This window comes from Diaphorina citri, unplaced genomic scaffold, assembly GCF_000475195.1.
Source record: "Diaphorina citri unplaced genomic scaffold, Diaci psyllid genome assembly version 1.1 scaffold1091, whole genome shotgun sequence".
Classification (NCBI taxonomy): domain Eukaryota; kingdom Metazoa; phylum Arthropoda; class Insecta; order Hemiptera; family Psyllidae; genus Diaphorina; species Diaphorina citri.
The window spans coordinates 1-24,442 of NW_007378520.1; the positions used below are offsets into that span (position 1 = coordinate 1).

Sequence of the window (24,442 nt, forward strand, 5' to 3'; positions counted from 1 at the left end):
CTCTCTCTCTCTCTCTCTCTCTCTCTCTCTCTCTCTCTCCCAGCATTTGTCCTACTAGGGATTGGCTCTAGAAAACTTCAATGAGTACCAGGAGCATGATTTGAACCTGGTTTCTCCAAAGCTTGAAGATTGACTAGCCAAGTTATAGTCCAGAAGAACTAAGAAGTGGATTGGGAAGGGTAAATAATGGTGTTTTAAATCTTATATTATAAGAACGAGATCCATTCACATTTCACACACTGATCGCTCTATCTCTAGAACCACAACACCTAGAAAGCTGATCTTCCGCGTCACTCGGTGGAGGTCCCGGGTTCAATTCTTGTCCAATTAGGAGAAAAATTTGGCCAATTTATAGGAAAACTAAAAAAATACATGGGTAAATATTTAGGTAATGTTTTTTTTTTTCTTTCTTTCTTTTTCTTTTTTTTTTTTTCAGGGCTTTATTTTAAGTGGCAGCAGGGTTCGCACCAATAATGGATACTCTAACAAACGACCCTAAAGATTTAACCAATCCAAACCCCTCTCTTGGAGCTACCACCAACAACAGATGTGCCAACACCATCATCGGAACTGGCACCAACAACAGATGTGCCAACAACATCCCCAAAAACACGGAAATGTCCGAAGAAATAGTCGACAAAGTGAGCACGGAGTCGTTCCTCAAATTCCTCTCCACCGCGTACAAGCTGAACGGACTGCTGGAGAATGGCGGTTGCAGCACTGCCGGAGGGTTTGATGTCAGTCAGCTAAGCGGGCTGAATGAAACGAGCGGGGACTGTGCGGATCCATTCAGCTTGAAGCTGAAGCTGACTCAAGTTCTCAACGAAGGTAAAGTGTTTTTAATTATTTATTTTTTTAAAAAAAAAAGATGAGATGTCAATTATCACTGATCAGAGATGTGCAAACCGCAAAATGGAAAATGCAAAATGTAAAATGTACATTTACATTTTACATTTCAAATTGGTTTTGAAAAAGCATTTTGCATTTTACACTGATGCCCTCTACGGCGAAATGTGTCTGAAAAATCAAAGTAAAAATTAAACCCTACCTACCTGTGAAGTGTATAAGTTATTTCCCTCTCTTTATCAAAAAGATGAGTGTTTTATCGCCGTTTTTATTGCGTAGGCCAGCCAGTCACTATTAGGTAGACCTGATAGGTACACCTTAAGAGGTCCACCTCTCAGGTCTACCTGATAGTGAGTGGCTGCAATGAAACAACTGCTACATCAGACACATGTGGTCTGTGTCGTATCATACCGATCCCGTAGTATACTACGAGGTATACCTCGCATCAGATGGACGAGGAGAGACACAATACTTCCCCCGAGATACGGCAGTGACACACGATTGCCTAAATAGTCATCCATCCGGATGTTGACCACGCTCAACGTTGCTGAACTTCAGTGATTTATTGAGAACTGGTGTGTTTAACGTGCAGTCGCCACATCCCGTAGTATACCTCGCATCAGATGGACGAGAAGAGACACAATACTTCCCCCGAGAAACGGCAGTGACACACGATTGTCTAGTCATCCATCCGGATGTTGACCACGCTCAACGTTGCTGAACTTCAGTGATTTATTGAGAACTGGTGTGTTTAACGTGCAGTCGCCACCTAAATAGTCATCCATCCGAATGTTGACCACGCTCAACGTTGCTGAACTTCAGTGATTTATTGAGAACTGGTGTGTTTAACGTGCAGTCGCCAATGGCTAACACTATCTTCCCAATACAGGTCTTCTAGATTCCATCCTTCCCTATCTGATTCCACCGTCCAAGTTCAACCAAGCGTCCTCCAATCACAGTCAGCCTCCGATCAAGAAAAGTCTCGAGAAAGCCACCACGGGGAGCGCCGGTGGTCGCAAACACTCGGGCGAAATCAGTGCCTCCAAGCGGAAACACAGAGGAAACCGTTGACTTGACTTCTGATTAAGTACCTATTTCTCTAACCCGTACAGAGATCCGACTTGGTCGCTCTCGGAGCACGTCCGTTCGCTTCGGGCGCAATCAACAGCATTCTGTTATTTTGCACGTATGTACATAGTATACTCGTATAACTAAATTTAGAAGTCATACTAAACATCTTTTAACCCTTTAATTACCTTATTGAATAAAATTGATTAGGTACATGATTGATAGAATGAATGATGTTTCGCCACGCAATCGCCATAACCAAAGCGTTAGCTACCCACCTAGCCACATATTAATGTACGAGTAGGTACATTGTACACACAGGTAGGTAGGTATTCCTACTCACTCAATAAAGAATGTATGTAGCATTGTAGAATGTATACCTAGGTAGGTATTTGATACACTTACACTTTTTTACTGCGTAGGTACTTATCATCAGCCTGTTAGTTTTTCTTGCCCAATCAGAATGATAATTACCTATCGGTCTCATTATCCATGTACATAACAGGTATAGGGCCGCATCCAGGATTTTATTGAGGGGGGGGGAAGGTCTCAATAGTGACGTACCGTGAAGGGTTGGGAATTGGATGCTCAAAATTTCAGAGTCCGCCCCACAGTAAAGGAGCAATGATGAAGTTCGAGGGAGCGGGGCCGGGCCACTCGAGCCCCTCTAAATACGGCCTGACAAGGTTCGTAGTTATGTACCTACAAGGTATCCAATCTCATTGCATCAATTAGATTGATCATTAAATCATTATTATGCATCTAACATCGTAGTATGTCCCTCATTAGATGGACGAGAAGAGCCACAACAATTTAATGCATCTAACATCGTAGTATGTCCCTCATTAGATGGACGAGAAGAGCCACAACAATTCCCATTTAGATGCTGATATTGCTCATGCTGGGTAAACGCAAGAGCAACCCGTCAGAATAGTTAGCTAGAAAGGAGCGCGCCTGCCTTGTAAGCGTTAAGACACCCGGGACCCAATTGGTAGTCGACTACCTTGAGAAAAAAGGTCATGGGACCGAATTGGCGTTCTTCCACAAAATCTCCCTTCCCATTATTCCCTCCCCCCTCCTCCTAATAAGGAAAATCTATACGCTATTACCATGGAGACAGATATCAACAATATTTTTTCCCCCTATACCGAGGTAATATCCCAAAATATATCCCCCAGGTATTTAGATAGATAGTAGGTAGTGCTCGTTAAATTATTTTTGATGAGAATTGAGAATGTCACTGAATGACCCAAGTAAGTTTTAAGTTTTAATTCTTACCCAAGTAAATTTTAAGTTAGTTTTGCATTTTTTACGTTTGGTCTTCCCCCATCTTTTTTTTTTTTTTTTTTTTTTTTTTTTTTTTTTTTTTTTTTTTTTTTTCTTTTTCTTCAAGCCTCGATTGCGATTGAACCCGCTCCCTTTTGTTAGCAACAGATGGGGACTGAACGACTGGGAGGAGCTGACACAACATAGAGTTCTTTGGAGGCAAGCAGTCTGGTCGGCACGGGATTCACATATCCCTAATAAGCCATCGGAGTGAGTGTGTGTGATCAGTAGGTAATAAATAGGTAAGTGTAATAACAGTAACAGACCTTGCTTAACTTGTCTGTACGTTCGTTCGATGTACGTTCACTTTATTACTTTAACATCAAAGGCCCACTTACAGTAGCCCGATTGCCCGACATAACCCACAGCACCCCCTCTTCTTCACCTAGGATCGCCCTCCAGTTTTCCAACCTCCAAGTCGAAGAACTCGAGGACCGCAAGGACAAAATCCGGGCCCGCCTCTTCTGCAAGCTCATCCTCAGCCTCAACGAGTGGCCTCCGGTGTCGGCCCGCGGCCACTGGGCCAGCACGGGCCGCCTGTATCGATGCCTCCACTGTGGTAGTTTGCTCAGCTCTGCGTACGCGGGCCGCATTCCGTGTAAACCGGCGCGGATGAGTATCGATTCCGCGGGCAACTTGGTGTTTTCGCATGAGAAGTAAGTACCTCAGCAGGGATAAGGACTCTGATTATTATAGTTTTCCTATGTAAAAAACTCTCAATAAATAAAATAAAAAAGTACCTCTGCTGTGTAGTGGTTAGCGCGGTGGACTTCGGATCTGGATTGTGGTGATCAGAGTCCAGGTCAATTTGGGTTACTTCGGCGTAGAGCACACAAGAGAAACGAGTTCCACCTAACGCGTTTTTTCAGTATGCTCAGTAATTTTTTTAGAAGGCCCGAAAATGAAAGCTCCTTTTTATGTTTAACTTAACCCTCTAATAACACTAGTCCCCGCTTATTTGTGACAGCTCCTTTTTGTAGTAATTTTCCGTTGACTTTCAGGTCCGCCTGTCTGGTCTACCTAATACCTGAGGAGCACACACACTATCAGGTGGACCTGAGAGGTACTAGGAGTGCTTTATTTAGACTGTCAGCTTAGAACAAGTCCTTCCATTATACTAACAGTTTTGAAAGTATCGCTTTGAAGGTATGGCTGAAAAGGTCCGCCTGTCAGGTCTACCTGATTACATTACATTGAAATGGGGGTCTTTTCTGACGAAATTCCTGTGTGCGGAGTCCACTATGTAGGACTATTGCACCCCAGATCTACCTGATAGTGAGTGGCTGGCCTGAGCGTACGTCGGCGTGTGACTCCAATAGACTTATCCCGCGGGGGCCGCGCCCAAGTTGGTGTTGTTCCGGCGAAGAGAGTACGAAGACAGACACAGAGGGACCGAGCTGGACCACTTGGCATTCTTCAGACATCGGATGGTGGGCGACCCTTCCATGATTTTGTCCGGATAGCAAGTGAAAGTAACTTCTTCGCCGATGGAATAGTAGAATTTGACCGCGGACATCTTGCCGTTGATGACCGTACCCGGGTAGGAGCACGCTTGAACGCCTGGGGGATGATAGATAAAGAGGGTTTTAGAGGGTTAGAGGGGTTCTAGATGATTTGAGGGGAGTTTTTTTAGGTCTGGCTGGGGGACTTTAAACATGGAGGATAACAGGCTGAAATTCCCCTTGCTAAAGAAATCGTACAGGTTCAGCGCGAAGGGCATCCACTCGTAAAATTTGTAGCTAAAACCAAATGTCAGCCCAAAAGCAATCACCGTTGGGCTGATTGGAAGGCACTCTTGACGCTCGCACGTGGGACGCTTCATAAATAAATAAATAAGCCTTTGTTTTTTTCTTTTGCAAATTTCATGTCAATATTTTGATTGTTTTGTTATCAATGGCGGTAGCGTTGTGTGTTTGATGTTGAGACAATTAGCGATAGAGACGGATAGAATCAAACATGGAGAGTACGGGGTGAGATAATTATGTGCGTGAGTCGCGTACCGTATAATTATCACGAGGGCGAAGAAACAAACGTTAATAAAGCAGAAGAAAAAGCAAGGAAAGAAGAAGAAAACGTAAAGAAAACACGGAATTACGGTGAACAGAAAACCCCCGAGAAACATTTTGGTCAGTAACACTATTAACGTTTGACGAACCCTCAACCCATAATTACCAACAAGAAAATAATAATACCTAAGAAGGTTAGTTACTAATGGCTTTATGGGCAAGTGCTGGCAAACTCCTCAATAATTAACATATTAATGTAAGGAAATACAAAAAAATGTTTTTCTAGTTTTTATTTCGTGCTTGTCAAATTGAACATTTACCTCCAAATTGCTCCAATATTAACACACTTGTTCATATAACACTATCTTCCCAATACAGGTCTTCTAGATTCCATCCTTCCCTATCTGATTCCACCGTCCAAGTTCAACCAAGCGTCCTCCAATCACAGTCAGCCTCCGATCAAGAAAAGTCTCGAGAAAGCCACCACGGGGAGCGCCGGTGGTCGCAAACACTCGGGCGAAATCAGTGCCTCCAAGCGGAAACACAGAGGAAACACGCCGCAAAGCGAAGAGAGAACGAAAAGCGGAGGTGCCTCCGCTGGGATTGGACATGGTAAAGATGTGGAGGTGAGGGAATTCTTCAGCAAAAGATTCAAAGTCTGTGGTCCGGTAGAAGAGCTGCTTTTGGAGAATCCTGCCTCGTGCCAGGGAGGGGTTGGGGACATGAGAACATTAAATAAGGTCATTAAAAAGGTTGAGGGCCAGCCTAGTTAGTTTGAAGGGTAGCGCGTTTACCTTAGGTCGCAGATTCGAATTCCTCCTGGGGCGAACTTCATCCTAAACAGATAGGATTCGTTCACGGAACGGCTGACTTTCTCCTCTCCTGTCCTCCACAGTTCAGTTTTGTAACAACAAGACCTCCGTTGTTACAGTTGCCTCTATGAAACCTCTTTTTTCTCCTATCCTAGAACCAGTAAACAAAATTGGAGGTTTGAAGAGAACAATTTTTTCTTCTACTTTCCCCTCCTCCTTCTCCTTTCTTTTTCTTCTCAGGTGGAAATTCATGTGTGCGATGAAGTGAAGAATTTGAAGCGCGATTTCAGATGCTCGCAGAAGTTGCTGGTGTCAAAGATGGGATACTTCGCCCAAGTCACTATGGGTAAGTTAGTTTGTTCGATTCTCGCCCGGGGCTAACTTTATCCCAAATAAGGTTCGTTCTGGAAACGGCTGGCTTTCTTCTATCCTGTCTTTCGTCCATCTTCAATTTTGGGGCGATAAGAATTCCGTTCTTATAGAAGTTCCTCTATCAAAACTCTTTAAGGTAAGTCCAAACATAGTCGACCGGCCGTCGATCGACGAGGTGAATCTGTGTTGTCGAGGCAGTGTGGACGGTTCAGTCGACATCGATATGGCTGGTCGAACTACAACAACAACAACAACAACAACATAACGTACCGACCGAATAACTGACTTCAATGTTAATCCCTCCTGCTTTGTAAGCGCTTCGCCGAGGGTTCGATTCCCGCTCTCCAGAGGTTCATTCTCGGAACGGCTGTTTTTTTTCCTTTCCTGTCTTCCTCCCTTCGATTTCGGAACAATAAGCCCTCCGTTATTACAGCAAACCTCCTTCTTAAGAGGTTTTTGATAGAGGGAACTAATGAGGTCTTATCGTCCCGAAATCAAAGAAACAAGAAAGCCAGCGGTTTTGAGAATTCCAGCTGGAAAATGTCTTCAGGAGAAGACGAAACATGTCGGAAGTCTCGCCCGGAAGTTCGAGTTTTTTCCGCCTGGAAAAACTCGAACACTATCTGTTTAGGAAAGTCCGCCCCGGGCGGGAATCCCGCTCTCCTTCTCCTAGAGGTGTTAACCGTCCTCACCCCGTCCGTCAGCTGGCCCTGGTCACGATGTTGTGTGTTTGAATTCTAACCGGAATCCTACTCTGAATTCCACGAACCGGACAACGAGTTGATTGAGATAACCTTCCACCTTCCTCTCTCAGTCAGGTAGTGGTTCGTAACCTGCGCCTGTTGCGATCCGTCCCTTTCCGCCTTCCTCTCAGTGTAGTGGTTCGTAACTTGCGTGGTCAATCAGACCTTTAGATTTGAAGCTTCAGTTGAGGGCCAGTATTTTGGTTTGGTCTTCCTGTTTCAAACCGAATATCTCCTCCCTGCCCCACATCCGTTTCTCAGGTCAAAGGTTGGAGGACATGGACATTTCGGTTCACTGTGACATCAACATATTTGAGTGGCTCATGCGATGGGTGAAGAAAGACACGAACGATAAGTCGGGCAACCGAGTACCCGAATTGGGTAAGTCGAAAGGAAAGTCGGACCAAGCGAAGTTCCAAATCCGCGTCCACACTAAGGTCGATCGACGTCTCCTGAATCACGTCCATACTAAAGAATTTTTCCGTCTCCCATTCCCGCCCGCCCATTTCCAAAGACATTCCATTCCAGCAAAATCCTTCGATGTTACCTACCTACTTTATATGGTTTTAAGGTGAGTTACTAATGGCTTTATGGGCAAGTGCTGGCAAACTCCTCAATAATTAACATATTAATGTAAGGAAATACAAAAAAAATGTTTTTCTAGTTTTTATTTCGTGCTTGTCAAATTGAACATTTACCTCCAAATTGCTCCAATATTAACACACTTGTTCATAAGCGTGAGTTCACAGTTTTTACCGAGTTAGTGTTAGTTGAGGGATGTTCTCGAAAGCAAACTTTTCATGGTTAATTCCTTAATTTCCGCCTTTATCAAAGGTTTTCGTTGAGGGCGATTTTCAAAACGAACTCATTTATGTGCATATAGGTGCGAACATTGAAAAAAATTCCAACCATCAATCTAAATAGTGGTTCAAATAAAGATAAGAAAAGGTGATGGAAACGATGGTCTATCCTCATTCAGTCGGAACCATCCTAAAACTTCTCGAATGGATAGGATGGACCAACCACTCCCGATTTGACATCAAATGGAAGAACATCCTCAAGACTGTTTACTTCTTCAGTTTCCACTTTCTCGTTATCATTTGCCTCATATCTCATCTCCTCTCAACTACCACTCGCTCAATACGTTACCTACCAGAGTTCTTTCAGCGCCTCATGGAGGATATATCCGGCTACCTTTTCTACGTGGACAATCTCCTTTACATCTTCCGCTACAAGGAGTTACAATCAATTGTCAGCTTCATGGAGACCTCGTTTTGTACGACCAACAGGCGTGTGGTGCAATATTGCTATCGACGTGGTAACCTTATCATGATCGTTTTCGCCCTATTGCATACCATGGTCATTTCGGGAACCATCATCGAAACGTATTTCCCGGTGTCGGAAAAGGAACTGGAGTTACTCCGTTACGTGTACCAACGTAAATATCGATAAGGTTCGTTCTGGAAACGGCTGGCTTTCTTCTATCCTGTCTTTCTTCCATCTTCAATTTTGGGGCGATAAGAATTCCGTTGTTATAGAAGTTCCCTCTATCAAAACTCTTTAAAGTGAGTCCAAACATAGTCGATCGACGAGGTGAATCTGTGTTGTCGAGGCAGTGTGGACGGTTCAGTCGTCATCGATATGGCTGGTCGACTATGTATGGATACACCCTTATAATAATAAAATTAAAAAAAAACTAATGTCCGACTGAAAATTTTGGTCAATCAGACCTTTAGATTTGAAGCTTCAGTTGGGGGGCCAGTATTTTGGTCTGCTTCCTGTTTCAAACCTAATACCTCCTCCCTGCCCCACATCCGTTTCTCAGGTCAAAGGTTGGAGGACATGGACATTTCGGTTCACTGTGACATCAACATATTTGAGTGGAATTGTAATTCCACTGGGCTTATAAGGTTACAAATTGTGCATGGCCCTAGTCATTAAGTTTGACCAACCCCCTTCTTACAAAACTCCCCTTGTAATAATTGTAATTCCACTGGGCTTATAAGGATACAAATTGTGCATGGCCCTAGTCATTAAGTTTGACCAACCCCCTTCTTTACAAAACTCCCTTTGTAATAATTGTAATTCCACTGGGCTTATAAGGATACAAATTGTGCATGGCCCTAGTCATTAAGTTTGACCAACCCCTTCCCTCTTCCCCAGGTATCAAATCCGTCCCGTCAAGCAGCACCGAAAGATCCGATAGTTCCCCCGAAACTCTCACCGATGAGACACCGCCCAGCACCACCGATTCAACAGATGAGGACTCAAGCACGGACAACGATAGTAACGACCTTGAAATGGAGGAGGATGAAGAGGAGGGGGAAAGTGATTCGGGCAGCGAAGGGGAAGAGGAGGTGATGAGGGGAGACAAGAAAGCGGCCGGAGGACAGGCGAGGGGAGGGAAGGGCGTGAAACAGCCGCGGACCAATAAGCACAAGTAAGAAAATCGCCTATCTTAGGCTACTGATCCCTTAGCTGAAGATTCTTGAACTGCTTCTCTTGTGATCAATCCCCATTCATTGATCTTTTTCAACTGATGATGTCAGTGGTGCAACCCGAAAAAACTGAATCACTGGGGATCGAAAGCAGGACTTCCGGTGTACAAAAGCTTGTGTGATGCCCACTCGGCTACAAAGGTTTCTGCTTAACCTAAGTCAGTTGCATGTTATCTATGGAAGTTAGGGTAGCACCGCTTCCTTTGCTCTCTTTGGTTTTCTCTCACCCCTCTAATTTCCTCTCGAAAATGGTGTTGAGCTAATCCAGATTCTAAGACCACCAGCAGATTCAGATGCTGTATATGGTTTCATAGTTTCCCCTTTTGAAAAACTCGCTACACGCCACTGCCTAATTCATTTCCACTTTCAGAACCACTTCCGTCCGGCACTGGTCTCTCAAACTCTCCACACGATGTAATCAGGACAACCAGAGGGAAATGGAAGAGAACATGTTCACCTCCATGGCGGGACAACTCATCCATCAGTCTCACCTTAAGTAGGGCGCGTTAGTCATCAGTCATTCATACTTTATGCACGTTGTCAAATTCTCGTACACCTTCGTCAACTTTATGAGACTACGCTCGATTTGTCACTAAAGAAAACAAATTAGTAAATGCTGTAGGTATCAACAGCATTCTGTTATTTTGCACGTATGTACATAGTATACTCGTATAACTAAATTTAGAAGTCATACTAAACATCTTTTAACCATCATGCATCATTCAGGTGGGCACGTGCACCGTTAAATACACAATTTAAAAAGAATAATAAAAAGTTAATAAACCCACGACCTTTCGTGTTAAGTAATTGAAGAGTTTGTGTACATTACTTACTTTCCGTGACCGTGAGATAGGCATGGCACCTGGCACGGTGTTGGAAGAATTCGGGTTTAAACCCTTTGGACTCCCAGAGACATCTGGGCTCTTCCATGTTCGTGTAGATTACGAAATAGTATAGCTTACCCGAACAAGAAGGAAAGGGTTGGGCCCATTCCCCCGTGGGCAGACAAGTGGCCTGCGACGGCCCGGAGAGGCCGAAACCTTGCGTGCAACTGAACAGGACTTGGCCTCCAACATGGCGAGACAAGATGGCGGCTCGTAGGTTGGGGTCTGAGAGGTTGCTCAGATCTGGACACTCGATACCTGAGACAAAGGGCGTGAAGGCTGGTAAGTATGTGGAACATAAAAACACATCTTTGAAGAGAAAAAAGTAAAGATTGAATCTCCATGTTTTGTGATTTTAGGAACACGTAAATAAGACATAATTATTATACGGACAGCTTGAATAGGACTAAAGAGTCAGACTCCAGCAAGGGACAAAATTCCATACCTCGGCTGAAATTGAACTCACTAATCAGAAGAACACCAGGCGAGTGTCTTGACCACTACACCACCAACTCCGCCGAGACAGCTTGTGTTATAAATTCGGAGGACGTATATACTCATACGATGGGGTTCCGTCTGGATTTTTACGAAATTTGTTCTGAAAGAGCTCAACGGAACAGATCTCATTACCTCCGATTGTGATTAGTAGAAGCTTAACCCATCCTTCACGGCTGGTTGCCCCCACAATAAGGCCTCAAAGTGTGCTCTTTGTGTATGGTAGATTCTTAGAAACTGAACCTATCCTTTAGGGCTGCCCCAACACCTAAACCTCAAAGTAGGCTTCTTACGTACGGTAGATTCGTAGGGGCTTTTTGTTTTTCTGTTGGCTCCTTTGTGTTAGGGCTGTTTGCTCCTACACCTAAAGCCTCTTTTTGTGTACGGTAGTTTCACTCACTTTCGCAGGAGGGCACCGGGTAGCTCCAGTTCCCAGACGGCAGACACAGGAGTTGAGGTGCCCCAATGAGGGAGTTGCCGTGTTCGCAGCTGCAGTTGACTTCGGTGTTGAGACGGGTGTCCGTGGAGGAGTAGATGAGGTTCCAGCGAGACGGTAGTGGAGGACAGTGAACCGCTAGGGACACAAGAGGGTGCTTCTTTTAGAATAGAATAGAATATACCTCATTTGATACTGCTAGGATAAGACTGAAAAGTCCTTTTGCTCCCGCAGTCTAAACAAGGTCTTATGTATTTGGTACAGAATAAATTCACATGAATCCCCAGATACAGATACTATGAATTCCCTAACTAGCCTGGCTAGCTGAAGGTTACAAAGGGTTTACCATCTTTCAAAGGAAAAGCACAGGTCCTGATGGTTGATTGCTATTCGAGGCCAGGGCCATATTTAGGGGCCCCCTCATTTTTCTCCTTTACTGTAGGCCAGACTCCGAAAATTTGGAACATCCACACATAGTGGACAGGTGCTTCTTTTAGAATAGAATAGAATATACCTCATTTGATACTGCTAGGATGAGACTGAAAAGTCCTTTTACTCCCGCAGTCTAAACAAGGTCTTATGTATTTGGTACAGAATAAATTCACATGAATCCCCAGATACTATGAATTCCCTAACTAGCCTGGCTAACTGAAGGTTACAAAGGGTTTACCATCTTTCAAAGGAAAAGCACAGGTCCTGATGGTTGACTGCTATTCGGGGCCAGGGCCATATTTAGGGGCCCCCTCATTTTTCTCCTTTACTGTAGGCCAGACTCCGAAAATTTGGAACATCCACACATAGTGGACGGTGGTCGATGGACGACCGGTCGACTATGTTTGGACACACCCTTAGAGATGTGTTGCCACTGGGTATCTTACCTTTAACCACCACCTCAATGGAATGCGTATGTCGTGTGGGTGTGATGCAGGTGTAAGTGCCCGAATCATCCTTAGTAGCGTGAAATATGCTCAGTCGATACTCCAGCTGAGCATCTCTCCCTGGATCACTTGTCCAACCTTCCGGGTACTTCCTGAGGGATAAGAACATAGATCAGGTTTTTTTTTTTTTTTTTTTTTTTTTTTAAGAGGAACTGCTATGTCAGGGTTTAATGGTAGAAAAACGGGGCACGATCTGACCTGTTCCCTCTTTCCTTCTTTGATTTAGTAATCATAAAGCTGTGTCCACTCATAGTCGACGCCGTGGATCGACTCGATGTCAACTGAAACCGTACACTGCCTCGACAACATACATAGATTCACCTCGTCGATCGACTTGTGGACTAATGTGGACACAGCTTAAGACTTGAGACCTCAGTTATTACAGTTCCTTCTCTATCAAATGTGGCGGAAAATATCATCCTTAGGCCAGCCACTCACTATCAGGTAGACCTGATCAGATGTGAGGTCTACCAGAGAGAGTCAGTTCTACCTGATAGTGTCTGTGCTCATCAGGTATCAGGTAGGCCTGACAGACGGACCTTTTCAGATTGTACTTGTCAGGTCTACCTGATAGTGTAAGCTCATCCGATATCAGGTATACCTGAGAGACGGACCTTCTCAGCCGTACCTGGCAGGTCTACCTGACAGTGAGTGACTGGCCCTACAGTTCCTCTATCAAAAGTGACGGAGACCAGCCTTAGTTCAGATTAACTTACCTATACTCGTGGCTGATGTTCCATTTGGGCGTACCAAAGCGGCGTATCCAGAGACATTCCATATGGAGTATAGTTCCTGGATAAACAATGAGTTTACCGTCATTGCTCTGAGCGATGGGACCCAGTTGATGCCGCAGCAGAATGGTTGGCGGCTTCTCAACTAGAAAACAGAAACAACAGAAACCAGTCTACATAGTTAGCTTGAAGAGTAGCGCGTCTGCCTTGTAAGCGCTACGCCGTGGGTTGAATTGCAGATAAGGTTCTTTCTCTCTTCGCTTGCAGAAGGTAAGACCTTGCAATTACAGAGTTCCTTCTACCTATCAAACCTCTTAAAAAAAGAATAGAATATACTTTGGGGGACTTTAAACAGAATACCAACCTGAAATTTCCCTTGCTGAAAAAATAGCAAAGTTTGAATGCGAAGGGCATCCACTCGTAAAATTTGTGTAGCCAAAATCAAATTAATGTCAGCCCAAAAGCAATCACCCTAGGGCTGATTGAGAAGTGAGGGCCATCGGCTATAGTAAACGACCTATGTCACTGTGACCTGGTTAGATCTTTTGTGACTTTTCCTTTAGGAGAGGTAGGCGAAAAACGCCGACACCGTCTGAACATGGGAAAAGGCAAAGAAGAAGGAGAAGAAAAAGAAGGAGGAGAAGGAGGAAGGGAAGAAGAAGAGGAGGAGAAGGAGGAGGGGAAGAAGGAGGAGGGGAAGAAGAAGGTTCACTTACAAGCATAGTCATTCTCCTGGTTAAGGCCGAAGCAGGTGGCTTTATCTCCATCCCACTCTCCGTTGACACACTTCCTTGTCTTACTCCCGGTCATCTGGTATTTGCCAATGTCGAAGAAGAAGGAAGAGGAGGAGAAGAAGGAGAAGGAGGAGGGAAGAAGAAGGAGGAGAAGAAGAAGAAGAAGGAGAAGAAGAAGAAGAAGGAGGAGAAGAAGAAGAAGGAGAAGGAGGAGGAGGGGAAGGAGGAGGAGGGGAAGAAGAAGGAGAAGGAGGAGGGGAAGAAGAAGGAGGAGGGGGGAAGAAGGTTCACTTACAAGCATAGTCATTCTCCTGGTTGAGGCCGAAGCAGGTGGCTTTATCTCCATCCCACTCTCCGTTGACACACTTCCTTGTCTTACTCCCGGTCATCTGGTATTTGCCAATGTCAATACAGCGGAACATCTGAAATGCAAAGTATATTGTTAGATAGAGGTTTGGGTGCAATAGTCCTACATACTGAACTCCGCATACAGGAATTTCGTCAGAAAAGACCCCTTGCTCGGCGTAGCTTAACAAAAACGAACCGGAAAATAGCCTATAACCTTCACGGGAGTGCAAGCATAAAGTTCGAACAAACACACAAACAAACAAATATTCATTTTTATATATTAGATGTGTTCCCCATAATAATTCAAAAAATATAGGAGACCTTGGCTAGACTGTGGGCGTAAAGGGACTTTTCAGTCCTATCCCAGCAGGATAAACAAGGTATATTCTCCTCTTACTTACCAACACAGTGTCAGCAGCAAACTCCACATTCTCCTCTCTGATCTGTTTGTCTCCAAGATAGCCCAGAACGTTAGGTTCATTGTTGGCGAAGATACAACTCGTGTTGTCCTTGGCTACGGCCGCAATACTGTTCTGAATGTCCTCTGCAAACAGATATTTTAAAGAGGTTTAGAGAAAGATAAAAGAGATTTGATAGAGGGAACTGTTAGAGCGGAATAGAATATACCTTGTTTATCCTGCTTGAAGAATACTAAAACGTTCTTTTACCCCAGCAGTCTAAGCGAAGGTTTTATCGTCCCGAAATGAAAGAGAGAATAGGATAGGATGTGAGAAAGTTAGCCGTTCCAGGAACGAACCTGATCTACTTGGGATAAAGTTCGTCCAGGGCTCTGTCTCTGAGTGAGTTAGTTAATTACAAAAGCCCCTTAGGATTACAACCTACAACCTCTTCTACCTCTCAGCTACTAAGACTGGTTTTTGGTAACTCTAGATTGGGTTCCTAAATTTCATGGCCTGGACAACTAAACTGATTAAAAGGCCAGCCATTCACGATCAGGTATACCTGACACCTGATGAGCACACACACGCACACACACTATCATGGATACCTGTTGTCAGGTCGACCTGATAGTGAGTGGTTGGCCTAACTGTCCTCGAAGAAAGCTCTTACCGCAGCTAAGAGATCTGCCGATCCACTGACCATCCACACAGGCGATCCGCCACGATATGGACTCCCCCATGATGCTTCCCACACAGTTGAATGTCACCTCGGTGCCGTCCGGGAAACTGAAAACCAAACAGAAAGCAAAGAATGTGACATGACTTACAGTCAGTGTCGTGTCGTGAGATTTTCAAAAGGGGTAGGAAGCTAAGCAATATACAGTACCCAGTGCCGATCAGCCGGTGGTCTTAAAATCTATGTTGAATAATCAATTACCACTAACTTTTGGTAAGTGGTAAGCTTGGGGAGTCAGAAGAAGATACCGTAGAGAGAAAGGAAAGTGGTGCTTCCCTAGATTCCATGTGGAGGACACACTACTGATTACAGTGGAACGTCGTTATGAGAGCTTCCAAGGTACAAGAAAGCGGTTTGATAGAGGGAACTGTAACAACGGAGGTTTTATCGTCCCAAAATCGAAGAGAGAAGGATAGAAGAAAGCCAGCCGTTTCCTAAAACTAGTGCCGATCAGCCGGTGGTCTTAAAATCCAGTTTGAATATTAAATAATCACTTACCAATAACTTTTGGTAAGTGGTAAGTTTGGGGAGTGAGAAGAAGATACCGTAGAGAGAAAGGAAAGTGGTGCTTCCCTAGATTCCATGTGGAGGACACGCTACTGATTACAGTGGAGTGGAACATCGTTATGAGAGCTTCCAAGGTACAAGAAAAAGCGGTTTGATAGAGAGAACTGTAACAACGGAGATCTTATCGTCAAATCGAAGAGAGAAGGATAGGAGAAAGCCAGCCGTTTCCTAAAACGGACCTTATTTGTTTAGGATAAAGATCGTCCCGGCTGAAAATCTAACCCGCAACCCAGCACTTTCAAGGCAGGAAAAGTTCCATTGTATTGTTGAAAGTTAAGAAACATTCTGCAAGATGAAATGCAAATAACAACTTACTTCTTCTCCTTATCCTGCAGCAGCACCCCATTCTTGTAGACCAAAGATCCGGATACCCTGCTCGGAGGACTACAGGAGCCTCTAAGTCCGGACAGATCATCGATGGCGCTACCTCCACTTCCATTAGGTTAGGTTAGGTTAGATTAGGTTGGGTTAGGTTAGGTTAGGTTGGGTTGGGTTAGGTTAGGTTGGGTTGGGTTAGGTTAGGTTAGGTTGGGTTGGGTTAGGTTAGGTTGGGTTAAGTTAGGTTGGGTTGGGTTAAGTTAGGTTGGGTTGGGTTAAGTTAGGTTGGGTTGGGTTGGATTAGTTGGGTTGGGTTGGATTAGTTAGTTTAACCCAACCCAACCTAACTTAACCCAACCCAACCTAACTTAACCCAACCCAACCTAACTTAACCCAACCCAACCCGACCTTATTTGTTTAGGATAAAGATCGTCCCGACGTCCCGGCTGAAAATCTAACCCGCAACCCAGCACTTTCAAGGCAGGAAAAGTTCCATTGTATTGTTGAAAGTTAAGGAACATTCTGCAAGATGAAATGCAAATAACAACTTACTTCTTCTCCTTATCCTGCAGGAGCACCCCATTCTTGTAGACCAAAGATCCGGATACCCTGCTCGGAGGACTACAGGAGCCTCTAAGTCCGGACAGATCATCGATGGCGCCTATTTCTCCACGCCGGACCATGTCACTGCCGGCTACGTAAAGGTGAGGATCTGCAACACGCAACACAAAACTCGTAGTACAGGAAAAAATCTTTTGAAGACACGCAGGCCAACCATAATTTTTGGACATGGTCCGCTCTGCCTCTTAGCCATTCATATATTCATATAACCAAACATAACATAGTGAGTACAACTGGTTTAGACCCTCAACTTTGCGCCCAAAATCGTACCTCTCTTGCAGCCCGGGTTCCGGGGCAGCAGTATCCCCAGGAAACACTCAATGGGAGCGAACGTACTAGGCACGTACTCGTTGTCACATTGGAAAGTGACGGTGGATCCGTTCCCGATGGTGAGTCCGGCCCTGTATCCGGATGTGTAGTGGCCGTTGGAAATCTCCGGCAATGAGCGCAGGAAAAAATCTTTGGAAGACACTCAGGCCAATCATAATCCACCTGAGGTGTGGAACTTCCACCCCCTAATAAGCCTACCTCCCCGAGAATAAACCAACACATTCGGAACCTTATAAAACATGAACTTCGATTGAGAGTAAAATATATATAGATGTAGATCTGTCCTAGGACAGGTTTCAACACGGCGTTCTCCACTTTTCTCGATCTTGGGCGTCCTCCTTCATTTGTTCAAACGTTCTTCCATTCAGCACATCTCTCAGCATTCCAAACCTCTTTCTTCCTATTGATCTCTTTCCTCTCAGCTCTCCTTCCATGATTCTTCTCTGCAGACAATTTCTTCTTAGGATGTGACCCAGCCAACTTCTTTTCCTGTTCACTATGGTTCTCAGTATTTCTCTTTTCTCATCAACCCTTTTTCATTTGCTATACCTACCTACCAGTTCTCTCACAAGCACATTTAACATAGAGCTCCTCGTCTAAAACTTCAGCTTTAATAGCTAAAGTTTGTGCCGACGGAGGAGGAAACAGCTCAGGTCATGGCATTTACTTCTGAATCATATGAATGGGTAAAAGGCAGAGCAGACTAAGTCCAACAAGCAGGGTCCGTCCCTCCGGGAATTTTTTAGCCCGTAGTGATTAGAGAAAATCAGTACCTATGTACCTACCTAATTTGTTTAGGTTAGGTTGGGTTGGGTTAAGTTAGGTTGGGTTGGGTTAAGTTAGGTTGGGTCTCTTCAACTTCAGGACAATAAGACCTCCCTTGTTACAGTTACATAACTGCTGTTAACTCTGTCAAACAACTTCACAGGTATCAATATGGACCTTCACAAAGTTACCGAGGCATCCATCAAAATCTATCAAACGCCTTTGAAAAAAAAACATCGCCTTCCTGCTTACCAATAGAGCGTCTTAACCACTAGACCACAAAAGCAGGAACTCACTTTGTTCGGTTCCAAAACTTACCGGGAAAACACTCGGGTAAGCTGGGCGCCGTCCATTGACCCGTGTAAGTGCCCGAATCATCCTTAGTAGCGTGAAATATGCTCAGTCGGTACTCCAGCTGAGCATCCCTTCCTGGATCACTTGTCCAACCTTCCGGGTACTTCCTGAGGGATAAGAACATAGATCAGGTTTTTTTTTAAGAGGTTTGACAGAGGGAACTGTAACTGCTATGGTCTTATCATCCCGAAATCGAAGAGAGAAGGAAGACAGGATTCAGTGACTGACGGACAGACTGACAGACAGACAGACCGACACCGAAGCGAATACAATAGTCCGTCCACTATACTTTTTATTATCCTCCTCATTACCAAGCAAAAAAATTCTTTGTATGGATAGATGACCAATGTCCATGATTGTGGACATCTCTTTTGTAGTGCCTCAATACCAGAGTTTTTTTTTTTTTTTTGTCTGTAGGGATAGCTTACCGACGTCGACAATTGTGGACATTTAACTTGTTTTTAAATGAGTGAAGCTAGCCCTAAAGAGAGGTGGAGATAGAAAGAAAAAAGGATAGGGAGAGAAAGAGAGGAAGGTATCAAAATTTTGTCCACTTCTTTATTAGTAATAATAAAGGAAGGACGGACTAAAAATCGACTTTCTGAGTTATCTATATCGTTGGAAAGAGTTGGGTTAGGTTAGGTTAGGTTGGGTTAGGTTAGGTTAGGTTTGGAATCATACAAAATTTTGTCCTCTTCTTTATTAGTAATAATAAAGGAAGGACGGACTAAAAATCGACTTTCTGAGTTATCTATATCGTTGGAAAGAGCGTGAAAAGATCTACTTTCATATTGGTCGCGAACTTCACTTTAGTGTTGAGCAAAAACAAAATGGCTATCTCCATTTAAACTTTGGCTAGTCCTAAACTCTTAGCCATTCATATAACCAAACATAGTGAGTATAACTGGTTTAGACCCTCAACTTTGCGCCCAAAATCGTACCTCTCTTGCAGCCCGGGTTCCGGGGCAGCAGTATCCCCAGGAAACACTCAATGGGGGCGAAAGTACTAGGCACGTACTCGTTGTCACACTGGAAAGTGACGGTGGATCCGTTCCCGATGGTGAGTCCGGCCCTGTATCCGGATGTGTAGTGGCCGTTGGAAATCTCCGGCAATGAGCAAGGGGCTGGGGAGGAGAAAAAAGAATTTTAGTTGAGAAATTTCGGACCCTCTTTTTAGGAGAGAAAAAGACTATCCTACCCTTTGAGGGATATTTAGAATCCAATTTTTATCTGTAGACAAATTGGTATAGACACTGCAGAGGAGTTATAGCGAAAGAAAGAAATCGTCTCCAAGGCATGAAGGCGGGTTCGATTCCTCCACATGGTAAATTTCATCCTAGACCGATAACGTTCGTTCTGAATTGTTCTCGGAACGGCTGGATTTCTCGCTGGAGAGGAGAAAAAAGAATTTTAGTTGAGAAATTTAGGACCCTCTTTTTAGGAGAAAAAGACTATCCTACCCTTTGAGGGATAATTAGAATCCAATTTTATGAACAAAATGCTGGCTCTTAAGTTCGTGCTAAGCATAGTCTCAAGGCTTTTGATTGGTCAATTTTGACTTGAGACTGATCTAAGAACGATCATTCTTGTTCATAAATACGAGTGTTAGAATACAATTTTTATTTGTAGACAAATTGGTATAGACACTGCAGAGGAGTTATAGCGAAAGACAGAAATCGTCTCCAAGGCAGGAAGGCGGGTTCGATTCCTCCACATGGTAAATTTCATCCTAGACCGATAACGTTCGTTCTGAATTGTTCTCGGAACGGCTGGATTTCTCCTTACCTCTTTGTTCTCTCTCTCTCTTCAACTTCAGGACAATAAGACCTCCCTTGTTACAGTTACATAACTGCTGTTAACTCTGTCAAACAACAAACAACTTCACAGGTATCAATATGGATCTTCACAAAGTTACCGAGGCATCCATCAAAATCTATCAAACGTCTTTGGAAAAAAGAAAACCTTCCTGCTTACCAATAGAGCGTCTTAACTACTAGACCACAAAAGCAGGAACTCACTTTGTTCGGTTCCAAAACTTACCGGGAAAACACTCGGGTAAGCTGGGCGCCGTCCATTGACCAAACGAGCAGCTCAGACTAGGCGGACCCTGTATAATGAAGCCCTCAATACAGCTGGCGTGTATGGTTTCGTTATGTTGGATTTCCACATCGGACGCATTCGAGGGCAGAACATAGGACCCGTGACTCAGAAGTGGGACAACACACGGAGCTAAACACAACACAAGGGTGGAAAGAAATCACTGAATGGTCGGGACCAATTGGTTAAACTTAGGCCGGCTGCATCCAACCTGCGGTCAGGGAGCACAGGTACAAAAAGGTTGCATCCAAATTGCGGTCATTCGATCACCCTCACACATCCAAATTGCGGTCATTCGATTCATTTTTTAAATACCTACTCTTCTTATTTTCCCCTCATAGTCCGAGGCCAGCCACTCACTATCAGGTAAACCTGACAGGTACACCTGATCAGATATAACTGACACCTGATGAGCACACACTATCAGGTACCTAGACAGGTACGGCTGAAAAGGTCCGTCTGTCAGGTCTACCTGATACCTGATGAGAGTGATGAGCACACAAACTATCAGGTAGACCTGAGCACACAAACTATCAGGTAGGCAAAGCAACTTGACATTTGACTTTTTTTGTTGCATTTCTTTGTTGAGTTTGATTGTGTAAATAATTCATCCTAGAAAGGAAATCAGCCTAGAAAGAGTAATTTATTTGAAATCAATCAATGAATTTTGTTGGTTTTACTGTGACACTCACGTATGACGCACGCAGGTTTGACAGGTTTCCAGCGGCCCCGCATACATTTAGCAGCCTCGTCTGTACCGAGATTCGACTGGTAGCCTTCCGAACAGTTAATCTGAAAACAAATCACAACAATACCACCTCTCAAATTGGGCCAACAATACCTATCAAAGAGGTTAGTATATATGATGATAAAAAAGCGTAATAGAGAGGATCCTCAAATATCAAAATCGGTGACTAAAAAAGGAAGGACGGACGGGAATGGAACCCGGGACCTAGCTGTTAAAAGGCAAGCGCGCTAACTTCTAATAATGGTGGGTTTCACAGATCTTCTTTTTAGCCAATAATAGCCAAGCCAATAGCCTGTTGAGCCTCTATACAAATCAAATAAAACTTAACCGGCTCTCAGCGAAAGGGTTAACAGGACTCCTATCACATTGGGCCTTATTTAAAGAGGTTTGAAGTATGTATGATGATAAAAAAGCGTGGTAGAGAGGATCCTCAAAGATCAAAATCGGTGACTAAAAAAGGAAAGACGGACGGGAATGGAACCCGGGACCTAGCTGTTACAAGGCAAGCCCGCTAACTTCTAATAATGGTGGATTTCACAGATCTTCTTTCTTCTTTTTAGCCAATAAGGGGCTAATGACATTCGAAGTCGTGCCCCTTTTAAATAAATTATGAAAAAAAAAAAAAATAGCCAATAATAGCCAAGCCAATAGCCTGTTAAGCCTCTATACAAATCAAATGAAACTTAACCGGCTCTCAGTTTAACAGGATAACAGGACTCCTAGGAAATGAAAAAATATTGGTGAAATCCATCCTAAGTTACTAGGGTAATAAAGTTCCATTGCTTTTACTACTAGGGTATTAGGGTTTTCCAAAGACCATCTAGTGACTTTAGAATCGAACCCGCGACCTCGCGCTCTCTAGCTCACCTTGACCACAACGCCATTGCTATAGGTAACATTATCATCCTTGCCAGGCTTCTCAATTATAATCTCGATCTGAGGTTCATCTGGAATCTCCTCACACGGTGTACCTGAGGAAGAAATTGTTTGATAGAGATATTGTTTGTTTTACTTTTTTTATTATTATTATTTATTATTATTTTTTAAGAGGTTTTTTTTTAAGAGGGAGAGGGAACTGTAACTGCTAAGGTCTTATCGTCCCAAAATCGAAGAGAGAAGGAAAACAGGATAGAAGAAGATCCGTACCGAGAACGAACATTATCCCATCAGGACAAAATCCAAAAGCTTCTACAGTAAAAATAAAACATGAAGGAAATCTCTCAATAGAAATGACCTCTTACTTTTCTTCCGGCCAAACTTCTTCTTCCCGTTCTTCCCCTTCTTTCCCGTCGGTCCAATAGCTCCCATCAGAATGTCTTCCTCTTCAGTCTGCTGATTCCGTCTTCCATCCTTGGTATCGATAGCGTTGTTCTTGTCCTTGTCCTTGTCGGATTTGGTCATCTGCTTTCTCATGGCCTAGAGATCAGAAACAAGATAGGGGTCAGTGTGACGTCACTCAGGCTTTTTTTTTTTTTAACGAAGCTTAAGTCTAATTAGCTTGGAGAGTAGTGCGTCCGCCTTGTGATCGCTAGGTCGCGGGTTAAATTCCCGCCCGAGCCGGATTTATCCTAAACGGATAAGGTTAGTTCTCGGAATGCCTGGCTTTCTCCTATCCTGTCTTCCTTCTCTTCAATTTCGAGACCATAAGACCTTAGCAGTTACAGTTCCCTGTCAAACCTCTTAAATTATCCCCCCCCCTCCCTCCCTGGATAAGAGCCTGCCTTTGGCCCGGGGCAAATGGACCAGGGCCCTAATGAAACCCCCCCCGTGGACGGCCCTACTCACCTGACTGTTCTGTCCAGACAGGGCCCGCTTGTTTCGTCTCCTCAGTCGCCTCAGCCGGGCCTCCCTCTTGCTTCGAATCCTCGGGTGCTGTCCCGGGGTACACTTGGGTAGCTCCGAGGGGCTCCAATGGCCCCCAATACAGGTCGCTCCTGGGGGTCCAGAGCTGAAAAGATAGAGAATTTAACAAAGATACAAGGAATTGAGGCTGGTGGCCTCCCTGTTTAAAGTCGCCCAACCAAACTAAGCTGTTTTGTTTAGTTTGAGATAATGGTCAAGTACAATATCATACATATTTCTGGACATGGTCTTCATTCACTCCAGTCAATTGAAGACCATGTCCAGAAATATGTACAAACTAAGCTGATCTACTCCCTGTTAGTCTCTCAGCCAAACTAAGCTGGCTAACTCCCCATTTACCATCTCCAACTCAACCTAGCCTCAAGTCTCTTAGCCTTTTCCAACTTAAATAGGGTCGGCGTTTCTTGTCAGTCTCTTCCAAGTAGCCGTATTGTGTACCTCATGCCCAGTTAATTTTTTCTCACTGAAGTCTTGATTCACACAATCCTTCCGTCTTTTCTTCGGCCTTCCTCGCCCTTTTCTCCCCCTCACTTCCATTCTCTCAACTCTTTTCTCTACGTAGCTCTCATCTCTTCTTTAAACATGTCCATACCACTGCAGTCTCCTCTCCTGGGTCTTCCTCGATACCTCCGTTACTTCGATCCTAACCTCCAGAACCAATAAAGGAAAAAACGTTAAATCTGAGATTTATTAAAAATTCAGTCGAACACTAAAGTCTCTTCTCTTCTTTGATCGAACGGGGACCACTCTTATGACACGTCTCTTCATCCCCACCAGGACACTCCATCTTCGTAAATAAAGTGTCTAAATAAGTAAATTCCTATCTACATACACATACCTGAGTACAAAGTTCTTCTCGCATTCATACATGATCTGCTTGTTGTTAGTGATCTTCTTCACATACGGGCGATAGTCATAGATGCCCATGCTACCAACAAGCATAACACGGCCATTCTCCACATAGCCCGGGAACGGACAGTAAACTGAAACAACACAAACAAAATAGTTAGAAGAGGTACCTACTTGATTGAAGATCTGATAACTTTCTGAAGGTAACTTTTCCCTTTTTGTGACTATTTGTAATCAAACCAGGACTGTATTTAGGGGGGGGGAGGGCTCTCCTTTATTGTAGGCCAGACTCCGAAAATATGGAAAAGTTAACCTAGTTAGCTTGCAGGGTATCTGCCTTATTTTAAGCGCAAGGTTACGGGGTCGCGCCGTCGCGGTAGCCCAGGACGAACTTTATCCTAAACCGTAAGACCAGCCACTATCAGGTGTACCTGTCAGGTCTACCTGATAGTGAGTGGCTGGCCTAAGGTAGCGCGGCCCAAGCGAAATTTCGACGTTCTACGTTGTCAGTCTACTTGACCTGGCCTACCCTTATCATCTACAGACACTTTGGGAC

The 24,442-nt window shown here is 44.1% G+C and overlaps 2 protein-coding genes across 4 annotated transcripts in view; one reads left to right on the forward strand and one right to left on the reverse strand.

The window, feature by feature from the left end:
- Window positions 1-439: 439 nt before the first annotated feature.
- LOC113469460 lies at window positions 440-1,917 on the forward strand. The gene is made up of 2 exons (XM_026827191.1): window positions 440-828; window positions 1,736-1,917. The coding sequence occupies exons 1-2, from the start codon at window positions 474-476 to the stop codon at window positions 1,915-1,917; spliced, it is 537 nt and encodes a 178-aa protein (XP_026682992.1). The 5' UTR covers window positions 440-473.
- A 2,522-nt stretch (window positions 1,918-4,439) lies between these two features.
- Window positions 4,440-24,442, reverse strand: part of LOC103514151 (complement factor H-like) — a 29,432-nt gene continuing 9,429 nt past the window's right edge. The window contains exons 3-19 of one of the 3 annotated variants that reach the window (XM_026827199.1): window positions 23,876-24,020; window positions 22,960-23,122; window positions 22,416-22,590; window positions 22,042-22,145; window positions 21,119-21,218; window positions 20,370-20,558; window positions 19,271-19,453; window positions 16,853-16,971; window positions 16,257-16,297; window positions 15,309-15,424; window positions 14,639-14,781; window positions 14,185-14,311; window positions 13,141-13,300; window positions 12,365-12,516; window positions 11,451-11,624; window positions 10,634-10,813; window positions 4,440-4,800 (exon numbers count right to left, since the gene is read on the reverse strand). In XM_026827199.1, the coding sequence (XP_026683000.1) occupies window positions 4,562-4,800; window positions 10,634-10,813; window positions 11,451-11,624; window positions 12,365-12,516; window positions 13,141-13,300; window positions 14,185-14,311; window positions 14,639-14,781; window positions 15,309-15,424; window positions 16,257-16,297; window positions 16,853-16,971; window positions 19,271-19,453; window positions 20,370-20,558; window positions 21,119-21,218; window positions 22,042-22,145; window positions 22,416-22,590; window positions 22,960-23,122; window positions 23,876-24,020 (2,510 nt within the window). In that variant the 3' untranslated portion in view covers window positions 4,440-4,561. Of the gene's footprint in view, window positions 4,801-10,633; window positions 10,814-11,450; window positions 11,625-12,364; window positions 12,517-13,140; window positions 13,301-14,184; window positions 14,312-14,638; window positions 14,782-15,308; window positions 15,425-16,256; window positions 16,298-16,811; window positions 16,972-19,270; window positions 19,454-20,369; window positions 20,559-21,118; window positions 21,219-22,041; window positions 22,146-22,415; window positions 22,591-22,959; window positions 23,123-23,875; window positions 24,021-24,442 lie in introns of all 3 variants that reach the window. The other 2 variants (XM_026827198.1, XM_026827200.1) reach the window with 2 other exon arrangements.

What these genes read in the sequence shown, in the direction of transcription:
- LOC113469460 (XM_026827191.1), top strand. Translation starts at nt 474, where the DNA reads ATGGATACTCTAACAAACGACCCTAAAGATTTAACCAATCCAAACCCC. An exon ending in GACTCAAGTTCTCAACGAAG is followed by an intron (nt 829 to 1,735) that starts GTAAAGTGTTTT and finishes TTCCCAATACAG; the next exon opens with GTCTTCTAGATTCCATCCTT.